Source organism: Capricornis sumatraensis, chromosome 5 (assembly GCF_032405125.1).
Source record: "Capricornis sumatraensis isolate serow.1 chromosome 5, serow.2, whole genome shotgun sequence".
NCBI classification, from domain to species: domain Eukaryota; kingdom Metazoa; phylum Chordata; class Mammalia; order Artiodactyla; family Bovidae; genus Capricornis; species Capricornis sumatraensis.
In genome coordinates this window covers 117,060,640-117,087,767 of record NC_091073.1, presented here as the reverse complement: position 1 = coordinate 117,087,767, position 27,128 = coordinate 117,060,640, and the positions used below count along the sequence as shown (strand labels likewise).

General features: G+C 43.3%; 1 protein-coding gene and 1 pseudogene across 1 annotated transcript; one reads left to right on the top strand and one right to left on the bottom strand.

Moving 5' to 3' along the window:
• Window positions 1-5,666: 5,666 nt before the first annotated feature.
• On the bottom strand, window positions 5,667-10,181 carry LOC138080130 (GTPase IMAP family member 6-like). Its single transcript, XM_068973081.1, is given in 3 exon segments — window positions 5,667-7,144; window positions 7,146-7,773; window positions 10,097-10,181. Coding segments are annotated over 3 exon segments (879 nt in total). The 3' UTR covers window positions 5,667-6,978.
• Window positions 10,182-10,400: 219 nt separating this feature from the next.
• Window positions 10,401-22,063, top strand: LOC138079770 (GTPase IMAP family member 7-like; annotated as a pseudogene).
• Window positions 22,064-27,128: the final 5,065 nt, after the last annotated feature.

Below are 27,128 nucleotides of genomic sequence, written 5' to 3'. Positions count from 1 at the left end.
CTCAACTCTAATTAGCTGGACTACTACTGTGTAAAATGTTATTGTCTAGTGACTAAATCTTTTTCTGAAAATTGGAGAAGTGATAGGATATGGACAATCCATTGGTTGACAAGGCTGTCATCTTTTGAAAAAAATCTATTAATATTTTTTAAAATATTGGAATCTGACTATTCAGATTTTCCCATATTTTGTGAAGCATTAGCTTGCATCAGAGTCACCTGGAAGACTTGTTAACATACAAAGTTACTGAGTGAGTAGACCTGAGAATTTGCACTCCTAACAGTTCCCTGGCATTGCCAATGTGGCTGGTCCTAGACAGTGATTTGACAGTGATTACACTGGAGCAAATATCCTGTGTTTGACAAAGAAAAGGATAGTGGCTTCAAATTTTTCAAGGCATTTCTTCTGCTCCAAGTATTACCAGCTAGATCCAGGGTGCCAAAGACCCTTCTCCTTCCAGGATTCTGAAGGAAAAGTATACACACAAACAATTGAATCTAATAAAGCAAACCATCATATTGTTAACAGTATGCTAGGACTCCCTAGTAAAGATGAAGTGGAGACATAACAGGGACCAGAAACCACAGTTAGGAGTCCTCCTTCTCCTGGAAATGGAAGAGAGCCCCGTCCAGTTCAGTTCTGTCACTCAGTCATGTCCAGCTCTTTGCAACCCCATGATCTTTGCAGCACACCAGGCATCCCTGTCCATCACCAATATCCAGAGTTTGCTCAAACTCATGTCCATTAGGTCCGTGATGCCATCCAACCATCTCATCTTCTGTCATCCCCTTCTCCTCCTGCCTTCAATCTTTCCCAGCTTCAGGCTCTTTTCCAATGAGTCAGTTCTTCACATCAGGTGGCCAAAATGTTGGAGTTTCAGCTTCAGGATCAGCCCTTCCAATGAACACCTAGGACTGATCTCCTTTAGGATGGACTGGTTGGATCTCCTTGCAGTCCAAGGGGCTCTCAAGAGTCTTCTCCAACACCATAGTTCAAAAGCATCAATTCTTTGGTGCTCAGCTTTCTTCATGGGCCAACTCTCACATCCATACATGACCACAGGAAAAACCATAGCTTTGACTAGATGGACCTTTGTTGGCAAAGTAATGTTTCTCCTTTTCAATATCCTATCTAGGTTGGTCATAACTTTTCTTCCAAGAAGTAAGCGTCTTTTAATTTCATGGCTGCAGTCACCATCTGCAGTAATTTTGGAGCCCCCAAAAATAAAGTCTGTCACTGTTTCCACTGTTTCCCCATCTATTTGCCTTGAAGTTATGGGACCAGATGCCATGATCTTAGTTTTCTGAGTGTTGAGCTTTAAGCCAACTTTTTCACTCTCCTCTTTCACTTTCATCAAGAGGCTCTTAAGTTCTTCACTTTCTGCCTTAAGGTTGGTGTCATCTGCATATCTGAGGTTATTGATATTTCCCCCAGCAATCTTGAAGCAACAGTTAGAACTGGACATAGAACTACAGACTGGTTCCAAATTGGGAAAGGAGTACGTCAAGGCTACCTATTTAACCTATATGCAGAGTACATCATGCGAAATGCTGGGAACTAAGCACAAGCTAAAAGAAGAGCTCATTGATGCAATCAGGCAAGAACTGAGCAAGTCAAATACTGCATAGAGAAGCAAACTAAGGAGAGATTGGACTTTCATCTGGGGAAAGAAGAAAAAAAAGAACCTACAAAGAACTACTCTTAACAACAACAAGACCCTTACATTTTGTGAGCTGTAAGAAGAAAATAGAGAGAGACATGCAGTTGGAAGGAGGGGAAAAGCAACATACTTTGAAACCCTTCAAACATTACTACTCTGGGGATAAACTATTTCCCTCCCAGTTTGCTGCTTTTTTCTGACTTTTAAAACAGGATGGAGGATAGCCTTATAGGAGTTCATGTATCAGTTATGCAGAAAATATTAAACCCATCAGGCAAGATCACCATACATTGAAAATATTTTCATGTCAAGAGAAAATCACACATTTCCACCCATTGCTAAAATAAGGAGGGGAAAGGCTTTAAAAAATAAAGACATACTCAAAGTGTTATGTCGATTGTATCTAAAGTCACAATTCTCATTAGGTCTAAAGAAAAAGAATTGCAATTTTTTAAACTTTAAGTCCATTAATCTTTGGTATTATTTTAAAAGTCTTTTCTCCTCTGGGCAATTATTTGGTAGAAGGTTTTTCACGTTTAGTATACATTAGAATTTTTAGTTTTTTCTTTAAACATTTACAAGAAAACTTTCCATAACCAAAGTAATAATATTGTCATCATCTCTCCAATTGAATTTTTTTTTAATCCAATAATCCAAGCTGTTTTATAGCTGGCCAAAGTTGCACGTCCTGAGTCTGTTAAAGGTGTCCAGAGTGTTTTTTGTTGTCCATTCAATTCTGGCTTCCATTACTAGTTTTGTCAAGTCTGTTTTTGATGGCTAAGAGGAAACATTTTATCAAACCCTGTATGTATTTACTGAAAAGATCTCTAACACCTTTTTTGTTTCTTTTTTCTTGGTTTCACTGCACTGCAGCCCACTGCAATTACCATTCATCCTGAATGTTGTAAAACATCTTCCAGGCTTTTTCTCTCTTTTGTTCCAGTTTTAGTACCTGCTTTGTCATCTCCATTCATTCTGCATCAATATCATGCCTTCATTTTGAAGCTTAAATTTTCTCCATGCTTACTTTTAACTAAAACCTAATCTGAATCCATTATAAGTAAAATAATCACCAGGATTGAAATTTAATAACTAACTAAATGTAGCTCTGTATCACTGTCATCCATGCTGTCTAGACAAAGTATTCATAAAAGTACCACAACACTCATTAGGAAGATTGTTCAAAGGGAATCAGTCTTCGGACAGCGACTAAATCAGTGATGATGTGCTTATGTTCTGACACTAGAAACAATAAATGTTCCCAAGGTTTACATTGCAATACAACAATAATATGTGATAAAACAGTTAGAGTGAAGTGTATTTCTACCCAAACAACAGAACTGTGTTTCATAGTAAAATATTTTACAGTGCTTCAGTGTTTAAATTTAAATTAAAAACAAATTATCATGAAATAAAAGTTCAGTTTTCCAGGTATAGCTATATTTAAAAATGCTCAATAACCACATATGGTTAGTGTCTACCATATTGCATAGTGCAACTTTGAGAATATACTCAAATATTTGGAAATTAAATACATTCTCCATGAGTGAAAAGAGATATCACAAAGAAAATGCAAAATATAAACTGAGTGATAGTGAAAAGAGAACACACAAAACATTAGGAGATGCAGATAAACATGTGTTGAGGGAAGCTTTATAACTTTCTACCTTCATGTTAGAAAAAAAGAATTTTTAGTAGTTTACCAGATATTCTCCATAGCATGTTGTAGAGACTCGGGATATTACTATGCTCTTCTTAAAGATCCTGGGTTTGCTCCAGCAGGCACTGAAATTACTGGCCCATGCCTTTGAACTTAACTTTGGAAGGCTTAATATCGTTCAGTTCAGCTCAGTTCAGTTCAGTTCAGTTCAGTTCAGCTCAGTTCAGTTGCTCAGTCTTTGTGACCCCATGAATCGCAGCACGCCAGGCCTCCCTGTCCATCACCAACTCCGGAGTCTACTGAAACTCACATCCATTAAGTTGGTGATGCCATCCAGCCATCTCATCCTCTGTCATCCCCTTCTCATCCTGCCCCCAATCCCTCCCAGCATCAGGGTCTTTTCCAATGAGTCAACTCCTCTCATGAGGTGGCCAAAGTATTGGAATTTCAGCTCTAGCATCACTCCTTCCACTGATCCCCTTTAGGATGGACTGGTTGGACCCCCTTGCAGTCCAAGGGAATCTCAAGAGTCTTCGTTAGCAAGGAGCTGTTCCAGTTTTGCTCTTTCAGGGCAGGCCCCTTAGTCCTGAGGTGATCTTTACTCCCACTAGTATTTCAGTGGAATACTTGTGGACTAGAATCTAAAATTCTGTCTTTGCTGTTAAGGGCAACTCTGAAATCTCTGACCAGCTTATTCATCCTTCTAAGTTATTTCCCCTGGACCCTTTAGAGATCACAATTCCTGGGTCATCCAAAGATTTGAAGGGAGTTTTTATGCAGAATTTCTCATGCTCCCACCCATGCCCTCTGTGGGCATCTCCATCAATATCTACCCTCTCTGGCTGCTCCCAAACTCCATCCTCTTACTCTCAGGTCCCTGTGAATTTCTGCTTGAGTGACATCCTTGGATCAGCAGGTTGGAGACGTGCTCTCAGGGGGAAGCACATACATGTGATGGCCACGTGGCCCCTGAGTGAAGTGTCAAGTTCCCCATAGCCTCTCCCTGTACTTGGTCACTCTCAGTGTCTTCCAACAGTTGTTTAAAAACTCTCATTATTTTGAATTTTCTACAGAATGTATGAAAGTTATTACAGGAGAATTCAGAGCTGGAACACTTCCCTGAGATTTTTAGCCACTGCTTTGACCCACCAAGGAGGAAGCAGCCCGTGGACTCAACTGGTCACTTTGGACTCTCCAGATCTCTCTCTGTCATGCTTTGTTCCAGCGTAGGGGTTTTTTTGAGAATAATGAATTCCAAAGGTCACTATTTTCACAGCTTTGGCCAAGACAAACCCCTCTCCTCCCCCTACCCATGACCTCATCCACAAAAGCTCTCTTTCTGGTACACAGACCATGGGATTTCCAGAATAAACTGACAATGCCTTCCCTGTTCTCTGATGCTCAAGAAGTGATGGTGTGAAGCAACAACTCCCCTTCCTTTTGAAATGTCATGGGAGGGATTTTCCTTGATTTTTAGAAATAAAGGAGAGAAAACCCCATATTCTGTAAAATTTTAAGCAATTCCTTTAGAATTTTTAATGAATGATGTGACTTGCCATTTGCCGTTTAGTGACTTGACGTTTGTGAGTGACAGTGCCTGTCATTTGGTCAATACTTGTATTTTCTAGGAAGAGATCAATTAAGCCAACAGGGTTAAAATGAAAGTACCTTAGTTAAGGATATTTATCTTCTTATCTTAAAGGAAATGTGAATGATTTTACCTGTTAATTCAGTGGCTATGAAGTAATGGGTCTATTCACTTAGAAACCAAATGAGCTTACTTCACTTATCCTTGAAGCATTTACAGAGTCTCCCAGTTATTTTTTTTAATGTTTCAGATTTTTTGATGAGACTTTAAATTTGTTTTCACATTGTGTAAATTTAAGGTGTGCTGAGTGTTACTTTGGTAGACTGGTGTATCATAGTACAGTTGCCATTTTAACAATGGTTAGCACATCACATACTTATACCACAATATTATTGTCTACATTCAGTATACTGTACTTTAGACCTCTATGGTTTTTCAGTGCTTGTGACAAGTCTGTGCCTAAAACACCATCAATCTTATCCCCTGTGCCCCCACTTCTTGGTAACCACTATTCTCTTCCTTTTTTAAACAGGTTTGACTTTTTCGATTCCACATATTACACAGTACTTGTCCTTCTCTGTCTGACTTATCTTGCTTCCAATTCTCCCAAATTCAATACATAAACATAAGACAACTACAACTGGAATACCAACAATGTTCTTTTTAGAAAATTCAACAAGTAATTTTAATTTTCACACAGACGAAGAAATGCCTGAAAATAACAAAGGAAATACAAAAAAGGTGACTGGGGAGGAAATCGGGGGTGGAGGGGAGAGTTCACATTACAATCAAAGCCACAGGAATCAAGTCAATACTTTATTCATATGGGAGTTGAGAAGATGGAAGACAAGAAAAGAGGCAAAAATTCTCACAGAAATCATAGGGAATGTGAAAATTTACCATATGATAACTGCTGTTTCAGTTCAGCAGGAGATAGATCACCTACTTAGTAAATGGTTTGGCACAAAGGCTACTTTAAGCATATTCCGATATGTCTCTGTTGTGACTTGAGACCCTTTTAGCTAAAGACCTGTCCCAGCTTTCTCAGGGGTCCTCTGGGTGAGGACGAGATGACACCCCGAGGTGCAGGACTCTCCGAGGCCCATAGGCTGCTCCCGAGGACATTCACATGGTCTCCTGCTTCTTTCTTTGCAGCTTCCCTTTCTTCCTTCCTCCCTCCATTCTACACCCCCAAACACCTGGCTGGGGAACCCGCCTACAGTCCCAGATGCCCCTTGCTTTCCCCCTTCTCTCAGGAGAAGGGAAGGGGTTGCAGGTCAGGCAGAGGCGGGGCTGGAAGTCTCTTCTACTCTCATGCAGAAGGGTGGGCATCATGGGGGTGGGCATCATGGGGTGCAGTGCCAGGTGTGTGACCTCCCTTGTCCAAGCCTCCCGGGGAAGAGCTCCTCCACTGTCCAAGTCCACTTGGACCTCCAGGGCGGGTCTGTGTCCTGCAGCCAGGTCTAGGCCCCATTTACTGAGTAGACCTGGCCCCAGGATACCCCTGCCCTGCTCTGCTCCTTCCCATGGGGCTCCTTTGCTGCGGGTCGTGGCCTCTTTCAAAAGTGAATCAAGAGCAGCTTCTTGACGCCCTCCCCTGTTTCTATTTGCCTTCTCCTCCCCAGCCCAGAGCCAGTCCTGCCCCACATGGCGCTGGGCCTTAAAAGCCATCATGTCTGCCCTCTTAATGGGCAAGGACACAACTCTCCGAAAGACGCAGAGTTGCCTGGTCGACATTCCATGCTGATCTGCTGCATCAAGTTTTAAGCCAAGACTCCAGTGGCTGGGATGTTGCCAGGGTTCCACAGCAGAAGGGAGCACAGGCCCTCCTCAGGAGGCTTGGCTTCTCTTAGAGTTCTGTTGAGAGGGACTGCCAGAGACAAGTGAGGATGGGCTGGGGGTGCAGAGCAGGAGGCCCTCTGTGTTCTGGAAGGTGTGATGACCGACCTGAGAACTCAGGAGCCCAGCCACCTCCTCTCACCTGACCAGAGGCTGCCCTGGACACAGCGGGGGCCAGGGACCCCTGGGATGGAGTGGGCAAGTGAGGGGCCTGGGAGCCGGACTCCAGGCCTAGGAAGACAGGCCGGAAGCCGCGGAGGCCTGCACCTCAGATGGGTGCGCTTGCTCAGGCTCCTTCAGGATATGGCGCAGGCCCCGCAGCCAGGCCTGGTCCCCGCGCCCTTCCTTGGCGCCCAGCCACTGGAGGCCTCAACTCTCATGGGGTGCTCGCACAGAGGTGAGGGGCAGCCGGGGGGCTGTAGGCGCAGCCGTCATTCTCCCACAGGACCAATTCGACGTGCCGCATGAGCTCCCTCAGCTGGGCCTCCTGCTCGGCTGTGTCCCCCTTGTTGTTAAAGCCACAGTGTCGCCTTGAGCAGACCACGTCCAGCTTGGCCAGCGCCTGGTTGTCGGTCTCCTGCAGGTACCTTTCCAAGGAGCCACCATCCAGGTCTTCGTTCCGCGTGAACACCAGGACGGTGTGGGCCAGGATGCCCTCCCCAAACACCTCCTGGAGGCACCCAGCCACCCGCTGGTCCTCTTCAGTGAAGCGGCCGAGCTGAGTCACCAGGAGCACCGCGTGCAGCCCTGGCCAGGAACGGGCGCCAGCCTCGCCAATGCCCTGAGCAGTACCCCACGGCGCCGCCCAGCGGGACAGGATGTCGGGGGTGTCGATGACCTGCAGCTCCCTCCCCGCCCACGCGCGGTGCCCCTGCTGGAAGGCCTGGGTCACCGGACGAGCACTGAGCTTGGACTCGAACACTCTCCTCCCGAGGATGCTGTTTCCCGTGGCGCTTTTCCCGCTCCCAGATTTTCCCACCAGGATGAGCCTCAGCGTCTGTGGGGTCCCTTCATCCCCCCGCAGCCCTGGAAGCATCAAGAGAAGGTGGGGGGGCCAAGGTTAGAGCCCCTCCCCCGCTTTAGCCTCCCCAGGGGCAGACGGTCCGGGTGTGGGCAGGACAAAGGAAGCCCAGCGTCTGCATGTGAGATATGCCCTAGGTTCACATGCTTTCCTTCCTTTTCTCCTTTTTTCACTTTTGGGGAAAACATAACATAAATAACATATAATGTACTGTTTGAACCCTCTTTATGTGTAGCCTTTGGTACATTCACATTGCTGGGCAGTCATCACTTGGGCATCTCAAGATCTTTCCATCTTTCTGAATGACACCCTGTCCCCAGTAAACACTCACTCTCCATCCTGCCTCCCCCAACACACGACGTCCACTGCTCTTTCTGTCTCCATGTGTTTGACTGTTCTAAGGACCTCACATTACTTGGATCAGCAATTTTTGCCCTACTGTGTCTGGCTTATTCACTTTGCATAATGTGTACAAGGTTCATCCATGTTGGAGCAAGTGTCAGAATTGCCTTCCTTTTTAAGGCTGAATAATATTCCACTGTAGGTGTAGGTGTATATATGAATGTAGGTGTATATGTGAATCCATATTCAGATATAAATGGAGTTGGGGGACTGTTTCCACTTTTTGCTATTGTGAATAATGCTACTATGCACCTCAGTGAACATATATTCACAATCTGTTTAAACTCTATGGGGTATATTCCCCAGAAGTGGAATTGTGGGATCATATGGTAGAATGCCACGTTTCATGCTTCTGTTTTGAAACTTCTTCTCGGGCCACCTATTCCCACCAAGTGGGATCATCCCCTCATGAACTGGGAGCCTGAGCTTCTCGAGCACCTCTGGTTGGAGACCCTTTCCAGGAAGAGGGTGAAGTTGGAAGCACAAGCCTCTGTGTCTGTCCTCTCCCTGCCATGATCAAACACACCACATTACCTTCAATTTTCCCAACAAGGAGTGTTGTGAGGGTGGGGACCTTTCAGCCAGACTCCCAGCTCCACAGCACAACTCACACTGGGGTCACAGTCCTAAGCTCCACCGTTGAAGTTTGGGCTGGACACCCTTACCCAGGAGAATATCAGAACCATCAGCTGCGAGTAGATGTTTCATGCCCATCTAATACTGAGGACCCCAAGTCCAGATTTTAGAAATGACTGTGGCTGGAAGGCATGAAGGGAGTTCCCTTCTCCTGGCCTTGCAGGTCCCAGGACCCACAGCACATAGAGAAGCATGAAACCCTAACTGATTCCCAGTCTGTTCCCAGCGAAGACATTGCTGTGTCTCAGTGCAGAGCCCTCAGCCTCTTAAGGCCAGGACTGGCACCATCTTCTTACAGCTCTGCCCAGCAGGGGTGTGTTTCTCCTGCCTTTCTGCCTTGGTGGGCTGACCCACCCACCAACTCCGACTGGAAGATATGGGCTCCCTCCAGCTTCTGCAGGTGACCTGAGTGAATGCCTGGGAGTTCCACAGAAGCAGGGAAGGGCAATGTCCATCTGTACTCAAATGCAAAGCTGGAGGAAGACAGTGGTTTCCCATCTGGGCAAGCCTGAAGACCCTGATGCCACATCTTTGGACTTAAAAGCCAAATACATTGAGAACAGAAGAGGAATTTTAAAGTAATACTGAACCCCAATTGCTGCAAAAAGGATAAATCAGGCGTGAACACTGGGATTGTGGCTTTCTTATCCAGCTTAATATTATGGGTTTCTCCCAGCGTTTCAGGCCACTGAAGTTAGTCTAATAAAAACATAGGTACATGGAACTCCATAATAAATTGCCAATCAATTCCTTTATCCAGAAAAGTAATGGATTTCCAGCTTTCCTAAATTCCTAAGTTCTGTCTCCCCAGGTTAGATGTCAAGTTGAACCCATGAAAGTGAAGCCCCTGACTCTGATGAAACAGCTTTTGGGGAGAGGGATCCCCTTGGGAAGACAGAGCCCAGACCTGTGGGCCCTTGATTGCATCCTATGTGTTCACTAGTGCTTTGCAGCCCCCATGGTCCTGAGAGTCTCACAGTGAGCCAGCGTGACACCCACCAGGGGCCTGGGGCAAGTAGTCTGTCACACCCACAAACACATCCTTCCTGACACTCAGTGAAGGGGCAGTGGCTGTGGTCTGTCACCCCCTTTGACCCACGGCACCATCAGGGGCCCTCCCCTCTGGCTGGGTGGGGTAAAGGAAGGCCCAACCCAAACGCCCAATGATGGCCACCCTGGTGGGCGAATCTCTGACAGCGGGGACTCCGGCTGCCCCCCCAGCACACCACCTGCCCTTCAGGCCCCAGCCCCACCTCTCTCAAGTTCATGTCTGCTAGAAAGTTGTTTTACCTCCTGACCCGTCTGGAGAAGGATCCTGGGATGCACCTTCTTCAGGTTCCTCCAGGAGAGGGATTTCGAATTCTTCTTCCTCCATCTAGCAAAAACTCATCATGTGTCTTACTGATGTTTCCTCCAAGCTTTCAGGGGCTCCTGACTTTTGCCTTTCTCTTGCCCATGGAAGCTGTTTGTATCGGTTTGTAAGCATGGGACGGGGTGAGGGGGCATCTGAGACACCCGCTACTTCCTTTAGGGACCCTGTTTCCCCCTTCCTTCCCCTGCACATGGTCTCCACTTGGGTGGGGTGGATTCTGTGATGGGGAGAAATGACCAGAGACGCATCCTGACAGACACTGTCCTGGGAGCAGTGGCCAGTGTGCTGGGTGGATGTGAGGAGGACATTGCTGGAGGGGCTGGTGAGGGGCTCATGGGGCCAGGACGATCTGTGGGGGAAGCCTGGCAGTGAGGGCCACAGAGGCTGAGTGCTGGGTGGTGAGGAGGGCGGCAGACAAGCACAGGCTTCCTCTCCCTGTGGGGTCCATTCCTGCCAGGAGCCTCGGGTCCTCGGCACTCAGCTCCAGGCCACCGACTCAGGTGGTCGTGCTGCCGGGGCCTCTGTGTCCCTGGAGATGTGGATGCTGAGTCCAAACTACACATTCCTGAGATCTTGTCCCCCTGGAAGTTTCCAGGACATTGCACAATATTTTCTAGAGCAATTCCCAGTCCTCTTTGCCAAGGAGGGCATTGTCGCCCACCAGGAACTCCTGTCATCCACTCTCAAGCCCAGAGAGCTGTCTGCCCAGCCCCCGGCCGCCTCACCCCAGACCCTGCCCGACGGGGCATCACCACACGTGGGCCACGTGCCAGTGTTTGTCTCCAACATGGAGCAGATCTGCCACCTTGTGAGCTTTCACAGGAGAAAAGTGAGACTCACAGAGTGTCCTGCCCAAGGTTAAGCGGGGAGTGCCAGGCAGAGCCCAAAGGCTACAAGGTCCCCCTGATTCCCCTGGCTCCTCCCATTGCTCCTGAAACAGGCACACACACAGACACTCTCACAAACACACACTCACAAACATACAAACAAAAGATACACACAAACACAACACATACACTACTTTCACACATACACGTAAAAAAGTACAAACATAGCACACACGTACAACACATGAACACTCATTTACTCACAAACATATGAACATACATACACAGCACACAAACACAAACATAAGACACAGAGACCACTCACACACACCTATTCACAACAACCCATACACAGAAATACAACACACACCATTGATGCATATGCTCACAAACATACAAACACACGTATAAACATACATATGACACAAACATAACACACATGGAAAACACACATATATTCATCTATACACAAATTGACACACACCATTCACATACACACAAACATAACACACACATATACATACACATGTACACACAAACACACTATGCACAGCACCCCTGCAACACGTTCTCAAGCACAATACACACACACACAGACTCACACACACTCACAAACATACAAACAAAAGATACACACAAACACAACACATACACTACTTACACACATACACATACAAAAGTACAAACATAGCACACACATACAAAAGTACAAACATAGCACACACATACAACACACATGAACACACATTTACTCACAAACATATGAACATACATACATGGCACACAAACACAAACATACGACACAGAGACCACTCACATACATATATTCACAACATAGACATACAAATATACACACACACAACATTCCACTCACACACAAAAACATACAAACAAACATATAAACATACATGCAACACATGCAAACATAACACACACGGAAAACACACATATACTCATTCATACACAAATAGACACACACAAAACACATATATCACACCAACATAACACACACACGTATACACACAAACACACTATGCACCACACCCCCACAACACACTCTCAAGCACAACACACACACACACAGACTCACACACAGGCAGGGTCACCACGGCCTTGGACTTACCGCCATGGTGTCTGTGGGGCAGGAGGAATGCCCATGTCTTGCGTCTCCTGGGGCCGTGTGCTCTCCTGAACTCTCTGTGTCTCCTTTGAGAGTTAACAAACTGCAGGCTGAATGGAGGAGATCAGAGACAGTGCCCCAGACGTACCCACACATAGAGGACATGGCGGATAGTTTTTCAGTATTACGTGATCCGGAAGCTCAGCTCCAGAACTGCCCTTGAGAGTTCAGCTGTCAGCTGTGAGAAGAGGGAAGAGGGAGTGGGCGGAGCCCTCCGGCCAGGCCCACCCCCGCCCCCCACGCAGAAAGCTCTGCCGCCTGTGCTTGTCTGTGGCCCTGGTGGCAACCCCCTGCAGTGTTCTCACCTGGAAAACCCCATGGACAGAGGAGCCTGGCAGGCTGCAGTCCATGCGGGCGCAGAGAGTGGGATACGACAGAGTGACTTCACTGGTAACGTCAACAGGGGAAACAGGAACACGAACGTTATTACTTTGATCCTGCATTAGGACAAGTGGAACTCAGAGGCTTAAACCAAAGCAGCAGATCTCTCGGAAAATGTTTAACACTGAATTCAGTGTTAAATATCTTACATCAAGTTTCCAGGAATGAAATGTAGTCTTCTTTTTCCTGAAGAGTTAGATTTTCGAGGGGGTTATTTTTCCCATTTCAGAGAAACTACTGGATTATGCTTCCTCAGTTTTATTTATTGATTTGTCAACTTCAGCAACATCGATCCTTTCTGAGATTTGTTGTTGTTCCTACTCACCTTTTAGTCGTCCTCTAACTGTTGAATCTTCTCGTGTTTGAGATTTTCATTTGTTGTGAAAGGCTTTCCTATTAATAAGACATTTACTTTTGAATTATATCTTTTCCTACCTCTTTGCTTCTAACTCATTTATGGGTCCTGAAATGATTACACTTTTTATCTTCACTTTGTTTCTCTGAGCCTGCATTTTCTTCTCATTCTTCCTTCTAACATCTTCTCTTGGGAATTTTGTTTTTGAGTTTGTATTCTTATTATAGTGTTTCATAGTCTAAAGCACATGAGGAAATATTCTTTACATTGGGTTACGTTCTCTTATGATTTGATTCCATTTTTATGTATCATATTCATTTATGTGTAGAGAAATAGTGCAGAAACATTTTTGTTTAACTTCTTCCTTTTTCATTTTTTAAGTGGTGTTTGCTCAGCTGATGCATTGGGTTTGTTTTTTTTTTTTAATTTGCTTTGATAACTTTCTGTTTTCTGCTGCTGCTACTGCTAAGTCACTTCAGTCGTGTCCGACTCTATGCGACCCCAGAGACGGCAGCCCACCAGGCTCCCCCGTCCCTGGGATTCTCCAGGCAAGAACACTGGAGTAGGTTGCCATTTCCTTCTCCAATGCATGGACGTGAAAAATGAAAGTGAAGTCGCTCAGTCATGTCAGACTCCCAGCAACCCTATGGACTGCAGCCTACCAGGCTCCTCCCTCCATGGGATTTGCCAGGCAAGAGTACTGGAGTGGGTTGCCATTGCCTTCTCCTTCTGTTTTCTAATAATATAATATTGTGATCTGTTCCCCCTCTCAGTCCAATGGTCCTATACTCATTGCTATAACTACCACATTACTCATAGTTTTAATTTTTTAACTTTATTTTATTATGATAAGAACACTTAAGATGAGATCTAACCATAAAACAGTCTGGAGGCATCTCAAAAAATGAAAAACAGAGGTACTAAATGATCCTGCAATTTTACTTCTGGGCATTGATTCAAAAAATTGAAATCAGAATCTTAAAGAAACACTAGCATTTCTACATTTATTAGAGCACTATTCCCAATATTCAAGAGGTGGAAACAGCCTGAATATCCATCAACAGATGAGTGGATTAAAAGAAAAGCATACAGTGGAATATTATTCAACCTTAAAAAAGAAAAATCATACCATATGAGACAATACAAGTAAAATATGAGAACAGTATACTAAATGAAACAAGGCAGTCATAGAAAGACAGATACTGTGTGATTCCATTTATATACAAAATAGTCAAAGTCATAGAATCAGTGAGTGGAATGGTGGTTGCTAGAGGCTGGAACATAGGTAATATACACTTACTCTTTCATTAGGTGGGGCTGAGCTTGTCTTCATAGTGTACTTTTTAGCCAGTGTATGTTGTGATAATATTACCTGGAAACCTGTTGTTTTCCTTCAGTACAGGTTAGTGACTCCAAGGCAGACCTTCAGAACTGGAAAGCCATTTGGACAGCATTCCATTAAACCTACTCTAATTCTCTTTATTCACTGAAAAGAGAACCACATACCAGAGAACTGGTGACTCTGCAAGGCTCAAAGAGGTTGACAAGAAAAGATGAGAACCTTGCCTACGGACTTCTCATCTAGATTCCCACACTTCACTAGAAGGTGGCTGCAAATATTTTAAGATGCATATCTAAAAAAGAAAGACTATATTCTAAAAAATATAACCACAATATCAAAGGTAGTATAAATTTTTAATTTTATCACATATCCTTTCATTAGATTTCATGGATTATCTCATAATTTATTTATAGTTTACTTTGTTTGCAGCAGGATGCAAAAAAAAAAAAAAAGTCCAGTAAAATGATCCAAGTTCATTTTATGCATTTCCTGCCTCAGATTTTAAATCAGTCATTTCTCCAAGAGACCCTGGATTATTTGCGCAGAAACTGATCCTGAAGACTATAATCTGGGCTGGTCTAATTAGCTCCTCCAAGGCATTCTTCTTTTCTGTTACACTATTTTTGATCTCGAACATTTATTTTTGATTCTTAGGATTTCATGTCTCTGCTTACATGGCCCATCTATTCTTACATTAGAGCCCTAAGACATTCATCTTAGTTGTTTTAAATTCCTGGTCTAATCATTCCAAGATCCCTGGGTAGACAAATAAATCTTGCCTGCCATTTCAATAAGTAATGAATGTTGCCCATTATCAAGTCATCAACATTTCAGCCCCAGACAGTGTACCCTGAGGGGAATTCAGATTGGAGAAAAACAGGATACTGGCCCTAAATAGCTAAGATGCATATCAAAGGAATGGTTTCAATGAGCCCAGACTCTTGCATCTTCCCATATGTAGAAAAGGACTATAATCATTAATTTGAGTGTCTGGCTTTTTGTGATTAGAAGCAATCTTTTGATGCTTGACCATACATTTTGTTTTCTTTTTTGTTTTCAATGAAGGTTCCTATATATCCTGTCTCCTCCACTACCTCTTTGGAACAGTTCCTCAGAGCCATTTGAGAGAGTGTCTCCCAAGCTATAGTCTTCAGTACTTCCTCAAATACAATATCATTCTCAACTTTTAGGTTGTGAATTTTTGTTCAGTTGACACCTGCCATGTCTAGTACTGATGCTTGGTCTGTCTTTCCAAATTATATTTTTTGCTCTTTAGTATGTCTGCTCGTTTTTCTCATCAGCTGGACACGATGACCTGGGTAAACAAAACTGCTGCTGTAAAGAAGCCTTTAGTACTGTGGTGCTGGGGTGAGGGAGGGGACATAGTCTATTGTCTATGAGCACATCACAGTTCTAGTGAGCCTTTGCCTCTGGACTGTGAGCCTCACAAGCGTTTTTCTCCCCCACCCCAGTTTCGAGCATTTGAGTGGACTGGAGGTGGCTATTTCCCTTTTCCTATATGAATGGCTTAGAACTGACTGTAGTAGTATATTTCTCTTTCTCTAAGTGAGTTAGGCTTTTATGATAAAACCCGAGCAGGTCAGGCTCTGGTTAACTGCTTTCCTCTGAGGGCAGGCCTTGTTGAGAAGAACAAGATGCTTTGCCCCATTTCAAAATGATTTCTTTTCCCCTCCCCTGCAGGGAGAAGGCAATGGCAACCCACTCCAGTACTCTCACCTGGAAAATCCCATGGAGGGAGGAGCCTGGTAGGCTGCAGTCCATGGGGTCGCTAAGAGTCAGACGTGACTGAGCGACTTCACTTTCACTTTCCACTTTCATGCATTGGAGAAGGAAATGGCAACCCACTCCAATGTTCTTGCCTGGAGAATTTCAGGGACAGGGGAGCCTGATGGGCTGCCGTCTGTGGGGTCGCATAGAGTCGGACACAACTGAAGCGACTTAGCAGCAGCAGCAGCAGCAGGAAGCACTAGGGGATTTTTTGGATATTTACTATCAAAACCTGGTGGGGCTCCCAGAAGTAAAACTCACAAAAGTGTGGGTCGTTCAACGACAGGATCCTCCTGGAATTTTAACTCCACACTGACCATCGAGCAAATGGTCAGTCCCAGTCTTGCTGCCCCAGCACTGGTGCCCACGCTGAGTCTCTGCTCTCCTGAGCCATGGCTCCCTGTATTTCCCTGTCTGTTCTCTTGTCTTGGGGACAGCACCTTGCCCTGTCTCCTCAAAGCAACCTCTGAAGTGTTCGAGAAAAGTTGATTTTTCAGTCCATTCAACTTTCACTTATTCTTAGGATGGAGTAGTGACTTCCAAGCTTCTGACATGTAACCAGAAACTTAAAGTCAGATTTATCAATTGGATTCCATATTGTATCTGTATTTTGGGCTCACTTTAGAAATGTTTTCCTCACTCTCGTGTTTTGAAAGAATTTGTTTGCTTTCTTCCAATAGCATATCGTTTTTAACAAATACTTGATGAATTTGGGATACTTCTTACATTGATATGAGGAATGAATCCAATTTTATACTTTTTCAAATGGTTATTCAATTATTTTAATACTTCTCATTACAATGTCCATCTTCTCTCCATTGATATGGAATGTTGCCTTTATTATATACTAAATTTCCCTATGCAAATGAGCATTTGTAGAGATTTTTCTGTTGTTTTTTTTTCCCCCCTACTGGCCTATTTGTGCACCAATTCTCTAAGAGGCTTTATGATGTTATTTACTATCCGGCCTCCCCTTTTTTCTTTTTCTAATTCTCATTCCTATAATCACTTTCTTTTCTATTTGCATTGATGGATATCGCAAATACCATTGGAAAGTGAGGTGGAATGATTATAGTTTTAGTGAGAAAGTATTTCTCCATTGAGTAAGTTGCTGGCTTTTGGGATGAGTAGAGAAATAGATAAGAAAGTATGTGTCAATTCATATTTTATGAAATGTTTTTACTATAAAAGGCTATCTTAATATCAGTGATTTTCCTCTTATTGAACCTGCGTCCCTCACTCTAGTGTTCCAGAGAAAATCCCATGCAGTTATGATGTAGCCCTTTTTAAAATGTCAGATTCTGAGGATGTCCCTGGTAGTCCACCCTACCAATGTACAGGCCCCAGATTCATTTTGGTGAGGGAACTATATCTCACATATCACAATTAAGAGTTCAATTGCAACAACTAAAGATCCTACAAGCTGCATTTAAAAAAGATGTCACAATGAAGATTGAAGATCCATGTGCTGGTGTGGCCAAATAGATAAATAAATATTTAAAATAATTTTTTAAATGTCAGATTCTGTTTTCATTAATACATGATTAGGATTTTGTATTGATATTCATACATGAGATTCAACTGTAGCTTTCTGTTTGATAAAATCTTTGTCAACTTTGTGGCTCAAAGTTACATTTACTTCTTAGAATTTTAAGGTTTACTTTATTTTCCTATATTCTGGAATAATTTAAGAAAAATTGGGATTCTCAGGAATCAAGTGCCCATGATTGCTAACGGTTTCATGGAATTCTCCTGTGAAACCATGTGAGAGCTGATGCTGTCTTGTGAGGAGCTTTTCCACTACTTTCTCTATTCTTCCTTCCAGGAATCCTGTTCTACTTCAGTGTTATGTCTCTGTTGTGTTTTTCACTTGCTAAGTTGTGTCCAACTCTTTGTGACCCTATGAACTGCAGCCTGCCAGGCTTCCTTGTCCTTCACTATCTCCCAGAGTTTGTTCAAACTCATGTCCACTGAGCTGGTGATGCCACCAACCATCTCATCCTCTGTCACCACCTTCTTGCCCTCAATCTTTCCCAGTATCAGGGTCTTTTCCAGTGAGTTGGCTCTTCACAAAGTACTAGTCCAAAGTACTAGAGCATCAGCTTCAGCATCAGTGGCCAAAGTATTGGAGCTTCAGCTTCAGTATTAGTCCTTCCAGTGAATATTCAGAGTTGATTTCCTTTAGGATTGACTGGTTAAATCTCCATGCTGGCCAAGGGACTCTCAAGTCTTCCCCATCACCACAGTTCAAAAGCATCAATTCTTCAGTGCTCAGCCTTATTTATGGTCCAACTCTCACATCCATACATGACTACTGGAAAAACCACAGCTTTGACTATATAGACTTTTGTCAGCAAGGTGATGTTTCTGCTTTTTAATATGCTGTCTAGGTGTGTCATAGCTTTTCTTTCAAGGAGCAAGTGTCTTTTAATTTTGTGGCTTCAGTCAATATCCACAGTGATTTTGGAGTCCACCAAAATAAAATCTGGCACTGTTTCCACTTTTTCCCCATCTATTTGCCATGAAGTGATGGGACCAGATGCCATGATCTTAGTTTTCTGAATGTTGAGCTTTAAGACAACTTTTTCACTCTCCTCTTTCACCCTCATCAAGAGGCTCTTTAGTTCATCTTCACTTTCTGCCATTAAAGTGGCATCATCTGCATACCTGAGGTTGTTGGTGTTTCTGTCAGAAATCTTGATTGCAGCTTGTGATTCCTTCAGCCCAGCATTTCACATGATGTACTCTATATTGAAGTTAAATAAGCAGAGTGGCAATATATAGCCTTGAGGTACTCCTTTCCCAGTTTTGAACCAGTCCATTTTTCCATGTCTGATTCTAATTGTTGCCTCTTGACCAGTTAGAACCAGAGACATGTAAGGTGGCCTTGTATTCCTATCTCTTTAAGAGTTTTCCAGTTTGTTGTGATCCACATTCAAAGGCTTTACCCTAGTCAAAGAAGCAACAGGAGATGTTTTTCTGGAATTCTCTTGATCCAGTGTTGTTGGCAGTTTGATCCCTGGTTTCTCTGCCTTTTCTAAATCCAGCTTGTACATCTGGAAGTTTTTGCTTCATGTACCTGTTGAAGCCTAGCTTGAAGGATTTTGAGCATTACCTTGCTAGCATGTGAAATGAGCACAATCGTACAGTAGTTTGAACATTCTTTGGTGTTGCCTTTCTTTGGGATTGGAATGAAAAATTTTCCACTCCTGTGGCCACTGCTGAGTTTCCCAAATTTGCCAGCATACTGAGTGCAGGACTTTAACAGCATCATCTTTTAGAATTTTAAATAGCTCAGCTGAAATCCCATCACCTCCACTAGCTTTGCTCATAATAATTCTTCCTAAGGGCCACTTGAGTTCACACTCCAGAATATCTGGCTCTAGGTGACTGACCCCATGTGATTATCTGGGTCATTAAGACCTTTTTTGTATAGTTCTTCTGTGTATTCTTGTCACCTTTTCTTAATCTCTTCTGCTTCTGTTAGATCCTTGCCATATCTTCCCTCTATTTTGCCCATCTTTGCATGAAATATTCCCTTGTGAGTAAAAGTTGTTCAGTCATATCCAACTCTTTGCAACCCCAGGACTGTAGTCCACTGTAACCCACTAGGCTCCTCTGCTCATAGAATTCTCCAGGCAAGAATATTGGAGTGGGTAGCCATTTCTTTTTCCAGGGAATCTTCCTGACCCAGGGATTAAATCTTGGTCTCCTGAATTGCAGTCAGGTTCTTTACTTTCTGAGCCACCAGGGAAGCCCAGTTATCTTAAAGAGATCTCTAATCTTTCCCATTCTATTGTTTTCCTCTAGTTCTTTGCACTGTTCACTTAAGAAGGCTTTCTTCTTTCTCCTTGCTATTCTCTGGAACTCTGCATTCAGTTGGGTATATGTTTTGTTTCTCCTTTGCCTTTTGGTGCTCTACTTTTCCTATTTATTTGTATGGCCTCCTCAGACAACCACTTTGCCTGCTTACATTTCTTTTTCCTTGGGATGGTTTCAGTTATCACCTCATATACACTGTTACAAACCTCTGTCCATAGTTCTTCAGGCACTCTGTGTACCGAATCTACTCCCTTGAATCTATTCTTCACCGCCTCTGTTTAATCATAAAGGGATTTAGTTTAGGTCAAACCTGAATGATCTAGTGGTTTTCCCTAATTTCTTCAATTTAAGCCTGACTTTTGCAATAAGGAGCTCATGACCACAGTGAGCTTCAGGTCTTATTTTTCCTGACTGTATAAAGCTTGTCCATCTTCAGCTGTAAAGGATATAATCAATCTGATTTCAGTATTGACCATCTGGTGAGGGTCAATATTGATAAGCTCTATTTACCCACAATAGATGTATGTAATTTAAAATTTCAACATTAGCAGATCTGTTTTCTCAGTCACTGCAGGATTATTGTCTCAACTATGTAGCCAGATGACCATCAGACCCACTTCAAACATTTTATGTTATGATAAATCATAAGGCACCCATTATTGCTTCTAAATATTAGAGTACTTTTACAATAAGAATATCAAATTTATCTCCCTTCATGCAACTTGAGAAATAAGACTAGGTTAGTTCTATGTGGCATGTGCAAATTTCAGGACAGTTTTCACATGTCTCACCATGTGGTTGTTTTCCTTCCATATTGAGAGTCTCCATGTGGGACTATTGTCTCTCCTCCATCCATGCTTTCTTTCTGTTTGAGTCTGGATTGTTAGTGCTTTTTAATGAGCACTCTTTCATGGCATAGGATGCTAACTACTGCCACCAGGATTCCTCAGATTCGATTTTTAAACCTGAACTTCTTCAAAAACAAAATGTATATATTATTTTGTTAAATGGAAAAAAAACTTACAGTAAAAAACATTTAAACATGCAAACGCTACTTTCATCACAGCAACACAGGAGAGGCATTTAGTGGGAATTAGAATAATAAATAGAAGATATCAAAGAACAAATCCTCTGTGAAAATACTTCACCTGGCTTAGAAGACTTGATTTATGTATTCAGTAGAGTAAGAAATCAGGGTTGGGAATGGTTTCAACTTAATCTGAACATTATTTTTCTTTCCTTTGTAAACTATAGCTGACTTGCCTACTCTCCACAGCCTCTGATGTGGACACCGCTGCTGTTCAGGATATCAGTCTGAGGATCATGCTGGTCGAGAAGACCACAAGTGGAAAAAGTGTGACTGAAAACACCATCCTCAGGGAAAAAGTATTTGACTCTAGGATTTCTGCTGAAGCTGTTACCAAAACTTGTCAGAAAGCATCCCGGAAATGGAAGGGATGGAAGGGGAGAGACCTTCTGGTTGTTGACACTCCAGGGCTCTTCGACACCCAGAAGACCCAAATGGCCACCTGCAAGGAAATCAGCCAATGTGTCCTCGCCTCCTGTCCTGGGCCTCACTCCATCGTCTTGGTCCTGAGGCTGGGCCGCTACACACAGGAAGAGCAGGAAACTGTGGTGTTGGTCAAGAATCTCTTTGGGAAAGCAGCCATGAAGTATATGATCATCTTATTCACTTGCAGAGATGAACTGGGGGACCAGAGCCTGAGCGACTTTTTGAAGGATGTAGATGTAAACCTATGAAGCCTCCTGCAGGAGTGTGGACACCGCTGTGCCATCAGTAACAGCAGAAACACAGAGCAGGCTGAGAAGGAAGCTCAGGTGCAGGAGCTGGTGGAGCTGATAGACAATATGGTGCAGAACAACCAAGGGACTTACTTTTCTGACCCCAGATACAAGGGTACATTGGAAAGCCTGAGAAAGCTGGAGGAAGTCTTGAATAAAAGATATGCTGATTAATTAGAAATAGAAATCCAAAAAGTGGAAAAGGAGTGTGCTCAAGTATGCAAGAAGATTATACAGGAAAAATAGGGGGAAATTAAATTACCAAAGATGAAATATGAAGAGAAACTAGGAAACATTAGGAAGGAGGCTCAAGACAATATATTTAGCTATGTATTTGATTAAATTATGAAGCTGCTTTCAAGAATATTTCCTTTGTTCAAGAAGTAACAATTTTTTTCAAAGTTTGCTATGGTTAGCAAAGCATCTCTCCAGCTCACTCCCTATTGCTCTCCATGCCTCCCTCCCCTCCAACAAATACCAACTGCAAAATTGCTTAGTTTGAGGTCTGGTTCATTGGACATGGTTCAAAGACTCAAATGAAAGGAATTACAAGGCTGAAATGCATTTTGCATTGAGCATTAACACTACCTGTGAAACACATTACACAGGCCCCTTGTGAATATTGTGTAAATATCAGCAAAGCTTCCAGTCTCCCCCCAGCAGCAGTGTTCTCTGGTTCCTGAGAGATGAGATGATAAATGTTTGTTGTTTTTAGCCACTAAGTTTTGGGTTATTTGTTACACAGCAGTAGATAACAAGTACAAGACATAATGTATGTTTATGCATATATACAAAATATTTATTTAAATATTGGCCACTCTGCTCGCCACTGGGGAAATGAATTTCAGATTCCAGGAATCAGGGGTGGGAGGAAACTTACTTTTTACTATAGACCCTTTGATTTATTTCAGTATATTTTTTTCCAACAAATGAACAAAAAGATAAATAATAACATTTGTAATAGCCTCAAATAAACAATAATTCCAAAGGCCCATTTCAAAAACAGTTGTCTTATTTGTCTCTGCTTTCCTTTTCTAGGTGTTGGCCTAAAGTTCTTCTGCCTATAAATTCAGATCGCTCTGTGCCAGAGTGTTCCATTTCCCCCTGCAGATCCACTGTCTTCCCTTTTTGGTCCTTTGGCCCTGCCAGGAACCACATCCTGGGGTGCAATGTTCTCTGACTCTCTCTCAGACACCACCAGTGGGGAGGCCAACAGAGGATCCATGGGAGCCAGAAAATGAGATGAGGACATTTGTCTCCTGGATCCCTCTCTGCCCAGTCCTATCTGACCAGCTGTCACCTCCAACCAAAGGTCCAGCCACAGGCATTGGGGGCTCTCAGGTCTGACCAGTAAAATACACCTGTGTAGGAGTCCTGTCCTGCCAAGCCTGTGGTGTGTCTGCAGCAAAACTCCTGACTGTTTACAGGGATCACAGCTTGACCTGAGAATTAATTTTAATTTTCAAAAATGCCCAACCTGGTTAGGGTCAATGGTAAAGCTGTAAGTTTAGTTCATTTTAGTTCAGTCACTCAGTCATGTCCGACTCTTTGCAACCCCATGAATTGCAGCATACCAGGCCTCCCAGTCCATCACCAACTCCCAGAGTTCACCCAAACTCATGTCCATCGCGTTGGTGATGCCATCCAGCCATCTCAAAGCTGTAAGAGGTAGCCATAAGATAAAAAGACTAATTCTCTTTTAGGATCCCTAACTCTAAAGTCAATGTTTCTGGAAAAGTTTCCAATGTGTTGTGAGAATTGGAAAGAGGGTTAGAACACAGGCTATAGCTCAAAGGGGACAAGTTTGAGGGATGGTAATAATTTGACAAAAACAAAAGAAAGCCTTGCTTTAAAAAAAATAATTGTTGCAAATGCATGCATAATCTCTAGTATGTTTCTCAACACATTGGTCTTGTTTACCATTAGTTTGTCTAGATTTCTAGAAAAATTTAAAAGAATTAGATATTTTAAAGATACAATTTGGGAAATATCAAGAAAGTATTTCTTCCCATGCAATTAATAATCCCATTGCTTTCTTTGCTACCTGAAATTCTATAGCTTGTTTATTTTCAGATTTATTTCCATAAAAATTTATGGCACAGAATTCTCTTTAAAAATGTTTAAATCTCCTTTGAATATATAGCTGTAATCATTTTTATGATGTTTACTATTTTTATTATGTTCACTGTCCTTTTTATTTCAATCAGTATTAGCAGAACTTTGTCAGTCGTTCCAAAGAATTAACTTTAGTTTTCAAATTTTGATATGCTTGTTTGTGCTGTCTCTTTTTTGTGTGTGTGCTGTCTTATATTTCATTAATTTCTGTTCCTTTCTTTATTGTATCCTTTCTTCTGAGCTCATTGGTTTTACTCTGCTCTTCTTTTTAATTGCATATTCATGTATACATATTGAAGATTATGAATTTTCATTTAAATACTGCTGTTGTTGTTGTTGAGTTGCCAACTCATGTCTGACTCTTTGAGTCCCCATGGACAGGAGCATGCCAGGCTTCCCTGTCCCTCACCATCACTCAGAGTTTGCCCAAGCTCACATCCATGGTGTCGGGGATGCCATCCAACCATCTCATCCTCTGTTGCCCTCTTCTGCTTCTGCCTCAGTCTTTCATAGCATCTGGGTCTTTTCCAATGAGTTGGCTGTTTACACCAGGTGGCCAAAGTATTGAGCTTCAGCTTCAGCATCAGTCCTTCCAATGAGTATTCAGAATTGATTTCCCTTAGGATTGAGTGACTTGAATTTCTTGTTTCCAAAGGACTCTCAAGAGTCTTCTCCAACACCACAGTTCAAAAGTATCAATTATTCGGCACTCTGCCTTCTTTATGGTCCAACTCTCACAGCTGTACATGACTACTGGAAAGACCACAGCCTTAACTATACAGATCCTTGTCAGCAAAGAGATATCTTTGCTTTTTAACACACTGTCTGTAGCTTAGTCCAAAAGTTTTATTTCATTGTTATTCAGTTCTCCATGTAGTTGTATTCACTAAGGGAATTACATATAAACTGCTCTGATTTCTAATAAAACATGCATTCCCTCTACTCCATTTTCACTTATATCTTTGAAATTTCAGTGAGAATGTATCAGTGAGCAGGAGATATAAAGGTAGTTTAAGGACATACACAGGGGATGAAGGGGGCAGGCAGAGAGTGGGGTGGGAGCCCTGGTTTATCCACACACGGCACTGACTTGAACTTCACACCTGTTCTAACTGGGTGGTCTTCCTTCAGCCTTCCCTGCAGGGCCAGGGCAGGGTGATGTGCAGAGAAGCAGAAAAGAGAGGGTGGGGTGGGATTCAAGTCTGAGATTCTCAGAACCCCCAGCAGGGTCCTACTCTCTGAAGAACTATCAACTGCCTTTTCACCTCGTCGGTCCCCATGACACAGGCCGGCTTCCTGCTGGCTCTTCTCCCCTAGCCCCTGACTTCTGTTTCATTCATTCTGGGTCCCACACAAATCGCTGGTTTATTTTACCCTCTATTTATGTCCTGTGGATGAGATTCTCCTCCCAACTAGGCTGAGATCTCCTCTTATAAATACTACTGCACAGAGCTGACCACGCTGAAGGTGCGCAGTGGATACTGGTGTGAAGAAATGCGATAAAATGGAACAAAATGGAAAGGCGAGGGAAGGGTGGGATGGACAGAGCCTGTCCAGTCCATGAGCAGAGGCGGGACTTTCCACCAACTCCTGCAGGGAGCCCCTTGCTCATGAGGACTCTGGTGCAGACACCATGCCCTCCATGTCCCTTATGAGATATAAACTTGCTGACAAAGAGTAGCCACGGGCAAAAAAAAATGTGAGAAATGTGGGTCTTGAGCATGGATCCTGTTCTTTGGGCTGCCCCCACTGCACCCACACCCCATCCCTCCCAACTTACAGTCTAACCAGGACCCCTTCCCTGACAAACATCCCCCTGACCCCCACTCCTCTGATTGCTTCAGGTCCCCAGGGCTTCTTGACCTGAGGTTTGAGTGATGCATTAAGGTCCCTTCTTGTCCTCCGTATCCAGGTTTTTCTGGCCAAAGCCTCAGGACCTCCTGACCAGGCTCCCTCTGTCTTCCAGAGCCAGATCATCTAGAAGGGCTACCTGAGGTGTGCCAAGAAGACACCAGCAATGGTTTCCACACCCTCTCTCTTTGGGAACCAAAACAGCAAAAGGGAGCTTGTGAGCTCTGGGTTTGAAGGGGTGAAGACTGGGAGATGAGGCCTTGCCCTCGGGAATAGAATCTCACACAGGAGGATGAGAAGATAAGTCAGATGTTCTAGAGAGTTCATCCACTGCTTTTCCTGGTCACAGATCAAGATACGGGTGTTCTCATCACAGAGTGATAGCAGGCAGTTTGCAATGCCCTATCCCGAAAGCTAGTGCCTCTGCTCGACTCTTTGGGACCCTCAGACTCATCAGTTCTGGAATCTGTTGGGACCCAAAACCAGAACTGAAGGAAACAGTATTCTCATAGGGTTGGGTATTTCAGACTCCCTGATGTAGTGAGGCAAGGAACTGAAGTCAAGAGTGTTAAAAAAAAAAGACATAGTGTGAACCTAAATATCCATCAACAGGTGAATGGATATATCTGTCAATTCCAGCCAAGAAGTATGATCTGTGACATATAGTGGGAGTCTCTTGAGCAACAGACATGGAATAAAGCTAAGTTGCATAATCTTGATTTGGTAAGTGGTGATTAAAGAAGCAAAATAGGGACAAGAGGGAACTTACCATCTATCCACATAAACTGCTTTTCTCTCACTTCCCCATTATTTTTCCTTACTCTGCCCACTCCTCTTCCCTTGTTCAGTAAAGATTTACTGAGCAATGCCCTGTCCATCAGAACAAGACTCAGTTTCCCCCAAAGTCAGTCTCTCCCATTAGGAAGCTTCCATAAGCTCTTATCTTCATCTTTCAGAGGGCAGACAAAATGAAAACCACAATCACAGAAAACTAATCAAACTGATAACATGGACCAAAGTCTTGTCTAACTCAATGAAACTATGAGCCATGCTGTGTAGGGCCACCCAAGACGGACAGGTCATGGTGGAGAGTTCTGACAAAACATGATCCACTTGAGAAGGGAATGGCAAACCACATAAGGATTCTTACTTTGACAACCACAGGAACAGTATGAAAAGGCAAAATATATGACACAGAAAGATAAAGTCCCCGGGTCAGTAGGTGCCCCATGTGCTACTGGAGAAGAGTGGGGAAATAACTACAGAAAGAATGAAGAGCCAAAGTGAAAACAACATCCAGTTTTGGATGTGACTGGTGGTGGAAGTAAAGTCCAATGCTGTAAAGAGCAATATTGCATAGGAACCTGGAATGTTAGGCCCATGAATCAGAGCAAATTGAAAGTGGTCAAACAGGAGACGACGAGAGTGAACATTGAAATTCTAGCAATCAGTGAACTAAAATGGACTGGAATGGGTGAACTTAACT